Below are 13,383 nucleotides of genomic sequence, written 5' to 3'. Positions count from 1 at the left end.
AGAGCATTTCCCAACAAATACTGTATGCGACAAAAGCAACTGATGAATGAAGAGCCATCCTTCTGCTGGGGTCTTGCAAATCCTGAAATTCAGCCCTTTGCTTGCCCAGATAACAGTTACCAATGAGTTTACGTCCCAAGCTCATCTCACTTATTCATCCGCTTTGGGCATAGCCATATGGGATATAGTACCTAGGTATGTTGTGCTCTGAATAAGTAGCAAGTGAATGCTCATTAGCACATTGGTACAACATAGTGTTCTCGTTTTACCCCCCCCCCCGAAGCATACCTCGGATTCCCAGCCCATGCAACCTCAACTGCATTTTGCTGCCTCTGTACTAGGCTTCTACAGTGCATCACGCTAAATATAAAGTACAATCATACGCTCCAGGATGCGCAGAAATAAAGTGTAATACTTTCCAATCAACTGTCATGTAAGAAATAATATTATTTAGAAATTACTATTAAAAATGCAGTGTGTATGGCAGGCGCTTGTAATGTGCATTACCATACTACTGTACCAGCAGTTAGTTGAGTCAAGTGTACATAATTACATCATTATTATAATTACATTACATTGTACAGGTTGTAAAGCAAGTTACCGGTTGCAACTGTATTGCATCAAGTATAGTTTGAACGGTTGTGATAATGCACTGTTATCTGCATGGTCAAAGATTGCTGAGGAATCCACTGCGGTACATTATAAGAGATGTGACGAATTGATGAGAGGCAAAACCTGAATGTGGCATACACCATTATGTGCGTATCCCATGATCGTGCGTCCTCGTTCACCCACATTGCACTGATGCCATCACTAACAGTTAATAATCCACCATGGTCTACAAACCAGTTATCATTGTCAATGGAGACCACAGTAGATCATGAAGTACTGCATCAAGTGCTATGCTGTCATAGAGTATCACGTAAGCCACAGCATCACCACCGTATCATACTATGCACGGGTAGAATGGAGCAGATTCAGCAGTAGTCACGCTATCGGAGCACCCATAGTTGCTATTTTCTATGAGTAGTGGAAATACGCCGTCAGAATTGCTGGATATTGACTGACTAGGCGTACCCAATGTGCGCTGAATCCATCCGGGAATGCCACATAGTCGTAACCCTTGGCCGGCAGCTCCACCGTTGTGTAGTTCACCCAGCTCTCGCCGCTGACGTGCCCGGCGGTGCCCAGGAAATCCACCTGAATTGTGATGAATGCCTGCGGGTGTACAGTGTTATGCGTTGTGATATGTAACACCTGTCGGGTACAAGCACACAAACAACAGTACATACCACACAATACTTGTGAAAGTTAGTAAGTTTAGCATTGCCAGTTGTCTGAATTTCACTGTTTACGGGAAGATGATCCTCTGTCCACAGTGCAGATTAGGTGTCTCCAGATGGCCAACAACTTGAACCTGTAATGGAGCCGCATTGTATGCCAAGCCGTTGCTTTTTGACCATTGACGTTTTGCGCCAATCGGCACCGCTGAGGCAAGTATATGACTCAATGAAAACTTCCGCAAAATGTCACCAGTCAATAGGTAAGAGACCTGCAGCTTGGCAATGCACTGGCAGTGGCATGGCGAACTTTAGTAGATCTAGAGAATTTCTTCCCTACTCTATCTACCCTGGTAGTTTTCAAACTGTCATCAGCTCAACATTGACATAAGGTAAACAGAGACATCTTACTACTTCAGAAGTACTTCACAGTGTCCAGTGCCCAGGCCGACTGACTTCTGCATTCAGCAACGGCCTTGTTCATGCTTGTTACCAGGGTGCTTTTATACATGCTACAGCAGCACTAACCGGACTAACCTTTTCATCAAAGCCCGTCATAAGGAACGGATCCGAAATTGCATTGGCTGCCACTTGGTCTTGCCTCCACACACCGCCCCAGCCCTGTGGCTTGCCAAAACGCCACAGATCATCTGTCTTTCCGAACCAGAGGCCGGACTGAGCCTGGCCTGTCACCACGTTATTGTCTCGGATAGGAGACACCTGCAGGCACACATACATGTACACCAAAGCTCATTATTGTGCCACAGTAATGTGGCAAAACCGTGCACGCATGTACTGGTTGGTCGGACGATACGATGCTCCGGGGCGTTACAGGCCAGTGTGGAGTGGTACGACCAGGGTTCGGGGCGTTACAGGCCAGTGTGGAGTGGTACGACCAGGGTTCGGGGCGTTACAGGCCAGTGTGGAGTGGTACGACCAGGGTTCGGGGCGTTACAGGCCAGTGTGGAGTGGTACGACCAGGGTTCGGGGCGTTACAGGCCAGTGTGGAGTGGTACGACCAGGGTTGGGGGTGCTGCGGCACGCTTACCTACATGTACATGGACTAGTCTATCCGATATACCCCCAACCTAATTGACGCAGGCTGTAGTGACCTGAGGTTGAGTTGACAACACAAGCATCTGTCTCCCACATACAATGTACCAATTTAACGTCATGGAATTACCGTAAAGTACTGCAAGAGCACCCCACCTTGGTTTTACAGCCAGGGAAAGGAAAACCATATCGCAAAGTTCAACTAGTTTGCATTGTTTGAGAGCCTTAGTAGTGCACTAAGGTCACACTTAGCCGGCATGTTGTTGCGTGGAGCTCTCATATCCGCTCTCGAAGTTACACTGAGTAGATCTACGGATTGACAGCACGTTGTTCAATGTGTGTACAATGTACGCGTCGAATGACCTATAGACTGGAACCTACCTCCAGAACACAACCACAAGGGGAGGCGGTAGCTGTTGGGGCGCTCGTACAGTACATTACAGTAGAAGTCGCGGTACCTAGCTCATGCAGCATCCATCTGAAGTTTCTGAACGAGCCTCACACCATCAAGAACTCCATTTGTGGAGTCCAACATGTTCTGCTTACCTGGTTTCCGCCAAGCACTAGAAATCCTCTATAGGATGCAAAGTCAGGTATCATCCTGAGGTGTCTGCACACAGGACGGATACCCCAGGTAGCGCTGGCCCAGCCAAGAGGGGAAAGCTCATAGAACTGCCCCAGCCCGTCCATCAAGTAGCGCTCGGTTTCCACCTCGCGAATACGTGGCCACTCCGTCTGCCACAGGTGGTCGTAAGCATGTGATGCCTTTGGCAAGCGATACGTCAACCATTGTTTTACCGGACCAGATTTGGCATCACCTGGCGCAGAAAAGGCATAAACACAAGGAGATGTAGAAAGGAAAAGGACATATGGATACACTGTCCACCGCTGTAACTAGATACTATATGCAGTCAGAAAGTGCAACAACTAGGCACAAAACTGACAGAGTACAGAGACATTTGATGACCTGACATCTAGCTTCAACACATCTCTGCAGCGCTAACCAACAGCCTTCCAACTCGGAAGGTTCTAGGTTAAGGAGAGGCCAAAGAGGGTAAGGCAAGCGCAACGAAAATGAGCACAAGCTACAGTCCCATGGGAACGAAGACTGTCGATTGCTACTGAACGATGACGAGACCAGTAAGATACTTGACAAAGCCGTCTAACTACAATTCGAAGCAGCAAAGCAGCACACCACCCAACTTGGGTGGCTCAGAAGTATCAAAGATAAGTACAGAAGGGAGGCTTTGCGAAAACGAATTGTACAAAACTGAACGCCAAACTCCTACAGTACTTCTCATGCATGCCATTGTGATGGACTACAAAACTACAAAACAAATAGTTGCACACGACGTACGTTTCGCCGTATGGTTCATGACGGCTGTTGGTTAGCGCTACGGAGATATGTTGAAGCTAGGTGTCGGGTCGTCGAATGTCTTAGTACTCTGTCAGTTTCGTGCCTAGTTGTTGCACTTTCTGACTGTATGTAGTATCTCGTTAGGGAGCATCTCATAAGTTCGCATTTATTTTGCAAACGTAACGCATTTCGAATAGACTTTACCCCCCTACCTCCCCCCTCTATTCGAAAGTCTTATCGCACATTTTCTGTGTTTATCTACTGTACACGTCCATGCCCCATACTATGGTATGCTTATGTACATGATTATACAGTCATGTACATGTATATGAATGTTTTGCTAGAGCGGTCGTGAATGGCATACAGTTACTAGAGTAGTACTGCATTTACTGAGTACAAGTACAATCAATGACAGGTACACGCACATAAACATAGTTCCTCCACAACAACTGTACTGCTGTAAACGCTGGCCAGGTACATGGTTTGATCAGGCTGGTGTGACATTTGACACCTCTGAGTAGCCTGCATGCATGCAGTGCAAGGGTTAGCTGATCTGCAAACACAGGTAGATCTCCACCTAAACACACTCATTTGCTGCAGGGATCTAGCACGGTAGTAGATTGTACAGTTCCAGAAAATGTGCGAACAGTCATTTTCTATTCGAAAAGGGCGCTACCCCCCTACCCCCGTTTCGAAATGCGTTACGTTTAGAAACAAAATGCGAACTTATGAGATGCTCCCTTACAGTGATGGACAGTTACTCTAAACTCGTATCCATAATTATGTCCTTCCCTTTCTACATTTATTACTGGCTCAACATCCGAGTTTCACATAAGGAGATTCGGATTGAGAGCCAAGGATAAATTTATAGAGAAGAGAAAGGATCAAGGAACTACAAGTTACGCTATGTTGCACGAGCTGATCGTTTAGTAACTGGTTGTGTTAGTGGACATTATAGCGTAACGTGTAGTTCCTTGGCCCCTTCTCTTCTCAATAAACATAAGGCGATATTCATTTTGTCTAAGCTTGCGCGGGAAGTCATTTCACTTTCCCTGGCACCCGTAGTATGGCTACCGAAAGATCTGAACTGAGCACTTTGATGCACATTGCGTTGCTGCAGGTGGGGCCATCACATCTACAACTCGAACTTCACATGCAACCATACCACACAGCCCACATTGTGCAAACAGCAATTTATATGGGCAAAGAGTGAGCATTTCAATTCCTATGCAATGGCGGTGAGGCATCATGCAGCTTCATAAATCAATGAGGAATGTTGAACACACATGAAGGGCTCCAATTCAAAACGAGATAAATCCATTTTGTGGAAATTTCAGGAAGTGCATTTTTTCTTTTTCTTTTTCTTTTCAGGCTGCACTGCAGCATCAGTGACTTTTATCGCGTTTTGAAGAAGAACAAAAACATCAGGCATTATTTTGACTGGGATGTATCGCGTTGTGACCCGCAAAACCGACACACAGACGTCCGTGGGGCGAAAACGAATTCTTTCGGGACAAAAACCCGCAAAAGCTCCAGTTTGGTCTTTATCGCGTTTAGAATTGGAGCCCTTCACATGCTCCTTTCCTCTTAAAGGGGAAGTATACCCTAAAATCAAATTTTCACCAGTTGTAGTCTTCTGGGTGCTGAGTCGAATGGTCTTGGTCCGAGGAAGCTGCGACGCTCCCTTCCTGCTTGAATCCCAATCGAACTCGCGCACTTCCACCGAAACTGGGTGACTGCGCCCTACTAGATGGGGATTTGTATGCAAAATGTCACTAAAAGCGCCATTTCGTTCTTATAAAAGCACGGATGACCGCGATTGGCCCATATGTTGTAGTCTTTTGGACGCTGAGTCGACTGGTTTTGGTCCGAAAAGGCTGCGATGCAGCGTTCCTCCTTTATTCCCAATCGAACATGGTTGAACAAGCGGTCACGTGCTCCTGCGCACACCAGTCAGCTGGTCAGTGGTCACCGTGCCTGCAGGGTACAACTTACTAGCCTGTTTGACCTTTTTTGGGTGCAGTCCTGTCACTCGAGTTGAACTCGAGTTGAACCTTGGTGTGAAAGTTGTCGCCTGCTGGCGCGGTGACCAGGTGATTTGGGCACCCAGGAGCACGTGACCGCTTGTTCAACCATGTTCGATTGGGAATAAAGGAGGAACGCTGCATCGCAGCCTTTTCGGACCAAAACCAGTCGACTCAGCGTCCAAAAGACTACAACATATGGGCCAATCGCGGTCATCCGTGCTTTTATAAGAACGAAATGGCGCTTTTAGTGACATTTTGCATACAAATCCCCATCTAGTAGGGCGCAGTCACCCAGTTTCGGTGGAAGTGCGCGAGTTCGATTGGGATTCAAGCAGGAAGGGAGCATCGCAGCTTCCTCGGACCAAGACCATTCGACTCAGCACCCAGAAGACTACAACTGGTGAAAATTTGATTTTAGGGTATACTTCCCCTTTAATGACAGTTCGGCAGGCAAATTGCCCATATTGCAACCTATTGGTGGCAAATTTCGGAAACGCCGTTGAAACTGATACCGAGGAAAAGAGCTTCAAATCTGGTCAGAACTATTTAACAAAAGTTTGTTTTCATGCTGTTCTTACCAACAAATGTGTTCAGAATAAGAGACTTGGCATCCCAGCCAAGTTTAAAACAGCAAAGATGACTTTAAGTAGAGCAGTAGAGGAGAAGAGAAGATCACTAAGCTACTACAAGAGAATGCCTATCTGCAACCAGAGATACAAACAGCAAAAGGCAGAGCATCCGTACGAAGACAAGCCACCAACCGCACAAAGAATACATACATCCATCCTCAAACTCCCATTCATCAACGATCGCCTAGCCCATGACGTTCGTCGTACAGTTCGGTCGTACAGCAAGAATGTCCGTGTTGTCTTTAAGTCTGGTCAGTCCCTGAAAGACATGTTGGTGTCTTCCTCGTTTGCCAGTCCAGAGTGCCCCCGAGAAGTGCACAGAAGGAAGGCAAACTTTGAGAGAAGGGGGAGGGCCAGTGGAATGCCATGCATGTGATGTTGGTATGAGTGACGGTCAGTGTATGTCCCAGAATGTGGTCTATTCAATGTTTTGTTCCGTTTGTGGAGAGGAGTATGTGGGAGAGACGGAGCGATGTGTCAGGGAGCGATTCCAGGAGCATTGCAGAAAAGCGAGAGTCTGTGCACCGCAGAAACGCTGGGGAGAGGACTACGCATTTCACCATCCACTACAACATCCATACACAGCGCCATTCATTCCCTTCACATGACCATCCATACACAGCGCCATTCATTCCCTTCACATGACCATCCATACACAGCGCCATTCATTCCCTTCACATGACCATCCATACACAGCGCCATTCATTCCCTTCACATGACCATCCATACACAGCGCCATTCATTCCCTTCACATGACCATCCATACACAGCGCCATTCATTCCCTTCACATGACCATCCATACACAGCGCCATTCATTCCCTTCACATGACCATCCATACACAGCGCCATTCATTCCCTTCACATGACCATCCATACACAGCGCCATTCATTCCCTTCACATGACCATCCATACACAGCGCCATTCATTCCCTTCACATGACCATCCATACACAGCGCCATTCATTCCCTTCACATGACCATCCATACACAGCGCCATTCATTCCCTTCACATGACCATCCATACACAGCGCCATTCATTCCCTTCACATGACCATCCATACACAGCGCCATTCATTCCCTTCACATGACCATCCATACACAGCGCCATTCATTCCCTTCACATGACCATCCATACTCACAACGGACGTGTCGTGCGTGAACCGCCGGATAAGGGAGGCAATCCACATCTGCAGACGCCATCTGAAGGTGAACAATGATCGTGGTTGGGTATTGCTTGACAATTGACAATGTGAAAATTTTGGATGATCATCACTGTTACTATTGCCACTGTTCTGTTGTCAGGTGTGCTTGTTCACGCCATTGTTATACAGTTCAGCACAATGTTGTAGCGTAAGTGCAGTTGAGTGACGGAATCTCATCTCTTTTTGTCATAGTCCCACCACTATTTCACACCTTGTTTTCAGGCACATTGGGGTGTTTTTGTGTGTCTTTTGTTACACGCGTGTGAGTGTGGGTGTGATTTGGAGTACGAGTGTGAGCTTGTGCGAGTGACTGTTGGTGCGAGTGTGAGTATCAGTGTGGGTCTCAGTGTTTGTGGCATGTGCGTGGGTATGTGTGTGTGCGTGGGTATGTGTGTGTGTGCCTGTGCCGAAAGGATGGTGCAATTTTATCACGTATGGTATAGTTTCGTTCCACTTTGTGTTGCCTGATATAGGTCTACCTCACTTGTTTTTCTCCTCAATCCTGATGATAGCTCCTGGCCGAAAATTTGATTGAGACCTTATAATTTGCAGCGAAGAGACACTTGATTTGAAGATGGTGTGTGTAAGGTTTTTCATACCACAGTATAAGCAAAGCTTGATATCATGCTGTTCTTACCAACAAATGTCTTCAGAATAAGAGACTTGGCATCCCAGCCAACCGCGTAGATGACTTTTCCAAAATTCCCACGCCCTGTGACCTCTGTGAATGCCGTGTTTGCCAGAATTGCCCACTCGTGACCAGGTCCTTGCCACTCTGCCAGTCTACCACCATGAGCTGTTCCAAGAAAGTCATCCTCTTCTTCCGTATTGGAGGCTACAACCAGCCGTCCATTCATGCTGTGTGCTGCCTTGAAGTGAACCTGCTCACCAGATGATGTCGGAATGGCAAGTTCCTTGACCAAGTCAAATAGTTGTGTGCAGTTCATGTCGTACACATCACACTCCCACAGTGGACCATCCATGCCAAGCATGTACACCTGCGTGGGATAGTACACAGACCGCAGTATAATACTCAATCCATAGCTGTTGCAAATTCCCCACACATTTGTTTGCATTGAAGGACAATGTAATGTATAGCATTTGTTTAGAAGGCAACCACAGGAGAGAAAAAAACAGGACGTGTTGCTCCTGGACATGTGTGGCTTTATCACTGTGACACTCACGAGTCTGCACAGACTACGACGTATGCCAAAAGTAGTGTAAGTGTATTTGCGTCGCCACAGGGAGACAGGGACTCCGGGATGGTCATAATATTGAATTGATCTAACCTGGGAGTCGTAAAACACCGATGTTTTACGACCCCTGGTTCGGAACACTGCCATGCTATTTTGGCCAAAACAGTGGATCTTGCACCTACCTTGTGTTCAGGGTCGGTCAGATGTACAGCCATTCCACCAACCCGGACATGGAGCAGTGACTCAAATGTCCTGTAGCTGCCATTCGTGCTTATGACCCAGGCGCCGATGATGACTGTGTTGGACTGCGGGTGGATCATGCGATTCGCGTAAGTTGACTGGTGATTTTCTAACTTTGTCATGTTCAAGTTCTTGTCAATGACGTAGAAACCAGTGCCGTTGCCACCATGAGGATTTGACAGATAACTGACCTAGGATTCACACAAGCACATGATCGGGATAACATACCTAATAACCATATACAAAAGAGAAAGGACCAAGGAACTACAAGTTACGCCGCATACTGTCCACTAACACCACCAGTTACTTAACAATCAGCTCATGCTCTTGTAGTTCCTTGGTCCTTTCTCTTTTGTATAAATAAATCCTTGGCTCTCCATCCGAGTCCATTCAAATAACCATATCTCAAGCTATGTTGCTAAGTACTTGCAAAAGTGCTCGATACCACGAGGACTGAGCCAAACGACACAAGTTTGCAATGGAGACACGAGGACTGAGCCAAACGACACAAGTTTGCAATGGAGACACAAGGACTGAGCCAAACGACACAAGTTTGCAATGGAGACACAAGGACTGAGCCAAACAACACAAGTTTGCAATGGAGACACAAGGACTGAGCCAAACGACACAAGTTTGCAATGGAGGAAATTAAAACATGTTGGCACTCTGGAGTTTCATGGCTGTTACTGCCTATTACTAGTATTAGACCAATCATCAGACAACAATTAACCATATCAATACTAGTAGACTCAATATGACCAAGAGCACATGCAGTAACACCTGTCAAGGAGACCCACCTGTCCCAGAAGATCACTAGAACCAGGACGAAAGGAATGGCACTTCCATGGCAATGGTCTTGGGCAAGGATACCACCGACCACCCGAGTGTGTACAGGCCCTGATGTGTTGAGGGTTACCATGATTACCATTGAGCGTTCAGCTTAGACTGCAGGTTTTGCTCTAACCCTCCCAAAGTGTGTAACAGTAATATAGTCTGTGAGGCGGGCCAGTCCCCGTGATAATAGCCTGAGTCAGATTGAAGCGGAAAACGTCTGAAGAGAATACTGTAAAACAGGTAACTATTGCAACGTAAAAATGTTTGCGAATTTTGCCGCGAGAGGCCCCGAATCGCAAACTTTGAACAACGCAAACTCGTGCCATGCAAAGTTCAGTGCAAGGACTGACTCGACTGTGTAGAACGACTCGCAAACATTAAACAGCGCAAACCAGTCTCAATTTGTAAAACGCAAACAAATGTTGTCGCAAACGTTGCCCGTTTTACAGTATTGATTGTGGCCATGACATTATACCATATGGACCATGCGGCAATAGTAAATTGTGTCCATTCTGGAACCTCCTACATGTAGTATCTACATCTACATGTAGGTTCTGTGATGTATGATGTTGCTGGGTGAGTTTTAAGGCAATTGAATATTTGTAGCGGAGGGCAAGTAAAGTAACCGGTTTAAGTTCACACATAAGCATTGCAGGCGACAGTTTGTGTTTTGAAGCACAAGCAGCTTAGGAAGTTTTGTTCATGCCAGGGTGCCACCATAGGGGAAGGCAAGTGCCCACAAAATATTGCCACTGCATGGGCTACTGTGTAGTGTGTATTGCCACTGCATGGGCTACTGTGTAGTCGGTGTGTTTGACTACTATTACAGTACTCAGTGACTGCCGTGGACACGGAAATCCGGTCGCAAGTCTAGCGGCCCCTGGGCGCTGGCCATGCAGCCGTGGGTAAGCGGTACACACATGCATTTTATGCGCTGCAGCGCGCTGGTCGCATCAGATGAACACGATTTGATTGTGCACTGCATGCAACGATCTGTATGTGCTGAGGGGCGCCGGCCTCGGTCATTCGACTGGATTTCCACGTCTACTACACGGCAGTACCTTTACTCTTGATCAAGGACTTCTGTCTTACGCGCCTCCTCAAGTTAAAAAAAATAGAATTATATTATTTTATTCCTACCTCAGTATGCAGGGGCGTCGGACAGGGTACGGTCACTACGGTATTGACCGTACCACTTTTTGCCCCAGGTACCCCGTGAATCAATAAAATACACTGATCTGGACTCTAAATTTCCAAAATTTTCGGCTCCACCTCCCCCCCCCCACAAGTAAACTGTACTTCAGATGGCTGACTGTACCACCCTAAAAATTTTTTAAATACCTTCCGACGCCCCTGCTGGTATGAGCACCTACTATGGCTAAGCTATACAACGCCACGTAACTACGTGCAGATACTAGAACTAAGTTACCTGGTTACTTGCCTGAATCCAGGCCAGCCCTTACCATGTATAAACTGTCAGCCCATGGCATCAATGCTCCAATCCCACTCTCAGAGCGCACTGGCCCACTAGCCGCAGTGGCTGTGATGCCTGGAAATATCCCATTGACGTTGGCGTACGATTCCAGAATAGCGAACCCTGTCTCGCCGGTATTACTGCTGTTGCTAGCGTGTGGCGGAGACATGGTGGGGATGGCATTTCCTTCATGCTCGAATCTGTACTGAGAGAAACTGCTAGCTGGCATGATGGACAGGCATTTGAGCACCGCAATGATCAGTGCAAGCGAGCGGCATGCACGTGTCCTTCCGTGGTGCGAGAGCATTTTCCTTCTGGAAAGCAATGCGTCCACAATTAGTTACTGGCTCGCTGCTGAAGCAGATGAGACGTAGATCTACGTCCGGACTTAGTGGGCCGTCGTTAGCTTACATGGCATACAAAATTAATAATTACGTGGTTGTATTTGGCAAGTAACCGGTTGTACTTGAGTTGAGGCGAATGGAGGACAGCACAGCCGATTTAAACCGTCTCAGTGCTCCCGACAGAACAAATCATCCACGTGTATGGCCACCTCTCCGTAACGTGGTATATTAGGGAATAGGATATTTATTATTTAGTCCCAATGGTTGTCTGGTTCCACTGCACTACGATACCGGAGTAAGCACGTAATCTCGTTTTAGCTCCCTGCATGCACTTGTTGCAGCTTGCAGGAAAATAACCCCAATCTATCTGCATGACATTGTATTTCTAAACATTCCGCGCGAGTAGAGTGTTATCACATACACTTCACAGTATACCATGGTATACCATGGCATGGTATACGCCATGGTACACTCACGGGACTAGCTTGCAACCATGGCAACACTTCCCAGTTACCATGGTTACAGTGCTGGCAACTGAAATCCGACCCCCTTGCCGGGGCGCCGCGCGCCGGCAAGGGGGTCGGATTTAAGTTGCCGGATTTCAGTTGCCAGCACTGTAGTTGGCCACTCATGCGCACTGGGTTCCAATTGTTGAACAATTATTACATAACTTATAAGGCCACACCCGCGTAGACCTCTACCGTGACACCAACGGATATTTTCTTACTTGAGGCACGCGGGCTGGCGGAAAAAAACAAAAACGGAGGAAAAACAAAACTCCATTCTATGCGCATGAGCCATGTTGCACACAGAATTCTATATGACTGTACAACAGTTACTGTCATCCAAAACGACAACAAGTCGCTACAGCCTACAGCACTGCTGACAGACTGGACTGGAGTGGAGCGATACAGTAACCGATTTCATGGATGGCTCCTTCTGCACTTTGACATGAGGCGAGAGGAACTCCGCTCCACCACGATGATCGTGGAAAATCTCGGAGTCCTTGACACCTGGAATCTCCACTGGCTTGGTGAGCAGGCCCTACCATACGGCTTGGAGAAATAGAAATTTTCATCGCTCGCACCTTCTACGTACCATCGCCTGGAATGCAAGATTATCGAGAAACTGATAACCTCTGATCTGCCATACTATACTGGCGAGAGAATTCACTGCTTTTCTTCTTGTCTACGATTCGAAAAGGTACGCGCGCGGTGCCGCGAAACATAGAAATAACTTGGTGTGGCCTAAGTCATCGTTTGCGTTAGCCGTTTTATTAATGCTTCGTGAATCGTGATGGAGAACTTCAAAGAAAGTTATGCTGCGAAAAGTAAATTGGCGATGCTCGCTCGATCGAGAACATTACCTGTGTAGTCTACGTACCGACGTGCTTGGAGAAGGTAGCAAAAAAAGACGAAGCTTCCAGCCCACAGGCTTGACGGGTCTGGACCTCAGGTTTTTCCTCTGTTCTCCTCTGTTTTCCTCTGTATTCCTGTGTTTCCTTTCCTCGGTTTCCCTCTGTTTCTCCCTGTTTCCCGCTGTTTCCCGCTGTTCCCCCTGTTTTCCTCTATTCTCCGCTGTTTCCCTCTGTTTTCCTCCGTTTTCCTCCGTTTCCCTCTGTTTCCCTCTGTTTCCTCCCTGTTTTCCCTCTGTTTCCCTGCTCTCCTGTTTTTGTCCTGACTCTTTTCTTGTGTTTTCCTCTTTTGAGTAGTTGGGTGGACACACCCATTCCCACAGCACTGCCAA

At 47.1% G+C, this 13,383-nt stretch overlaps 1 protein-coding gene across 2 annotated transcripts; it reads right to left on the bottom strand.

The window, feature by feature from the left end:
• Positions 1-392: 392 nt before the first annotated feature.
• On the bottom strand, positions 393-11,994 carry LOC135817565 (uncharacterized). Of its 2 annotated transcripts, none has more exons than XM_065330777.1 (6): positions 11,283-11,994; positions 8,928-9,176; positions 8,187-8,547; positions 2,880-3,151; positions 1,818-2,000; positions 393-1,257 (listed from the first exon to the last, which is right to left on the bottom strand). In XM_065330777.1, the coding sequence occupies exons 1-6, from the start codon at positions 11,598-11,600 to the stop codon at positions 1,021-1,023; spliced, it is 1,620 nt and encodes a 539-aa protein (XP_065186849.1). In that variant the 5' UTR covers positions 11,601-11,994; the 3' UTR covers positions 393-1,020. The 2 variants fall into 2 exon arrangements, with proteins under 2 accessions (XP_065186849.1, XP_065186850.1); XM_065330778.1 differs by lacking the exon at positions 11,283-11,994 and adding an exon at positions 9,783-11,034.
• Positions 11,995-13,383: the final 1,389 nt, after the last annotated feature.

Source organism: Sycon ciliatum, chromosome 5 (assembly GCF_964019385.1).
Source record: "Sycon ciliatum chromosome 5, ocSycCili1.1, whole genome shotgun sequence".
NCBI lineage: Eukaryota > Metazoa > Porifera > Calcarea > Leucosolenida > Sycettidae > Sycon > Sycon ciliatum.
Note: the sequence above shows the minus strand (reverse complement) of the source record. Positions and strands in the feature narration are given on the sequence as shown.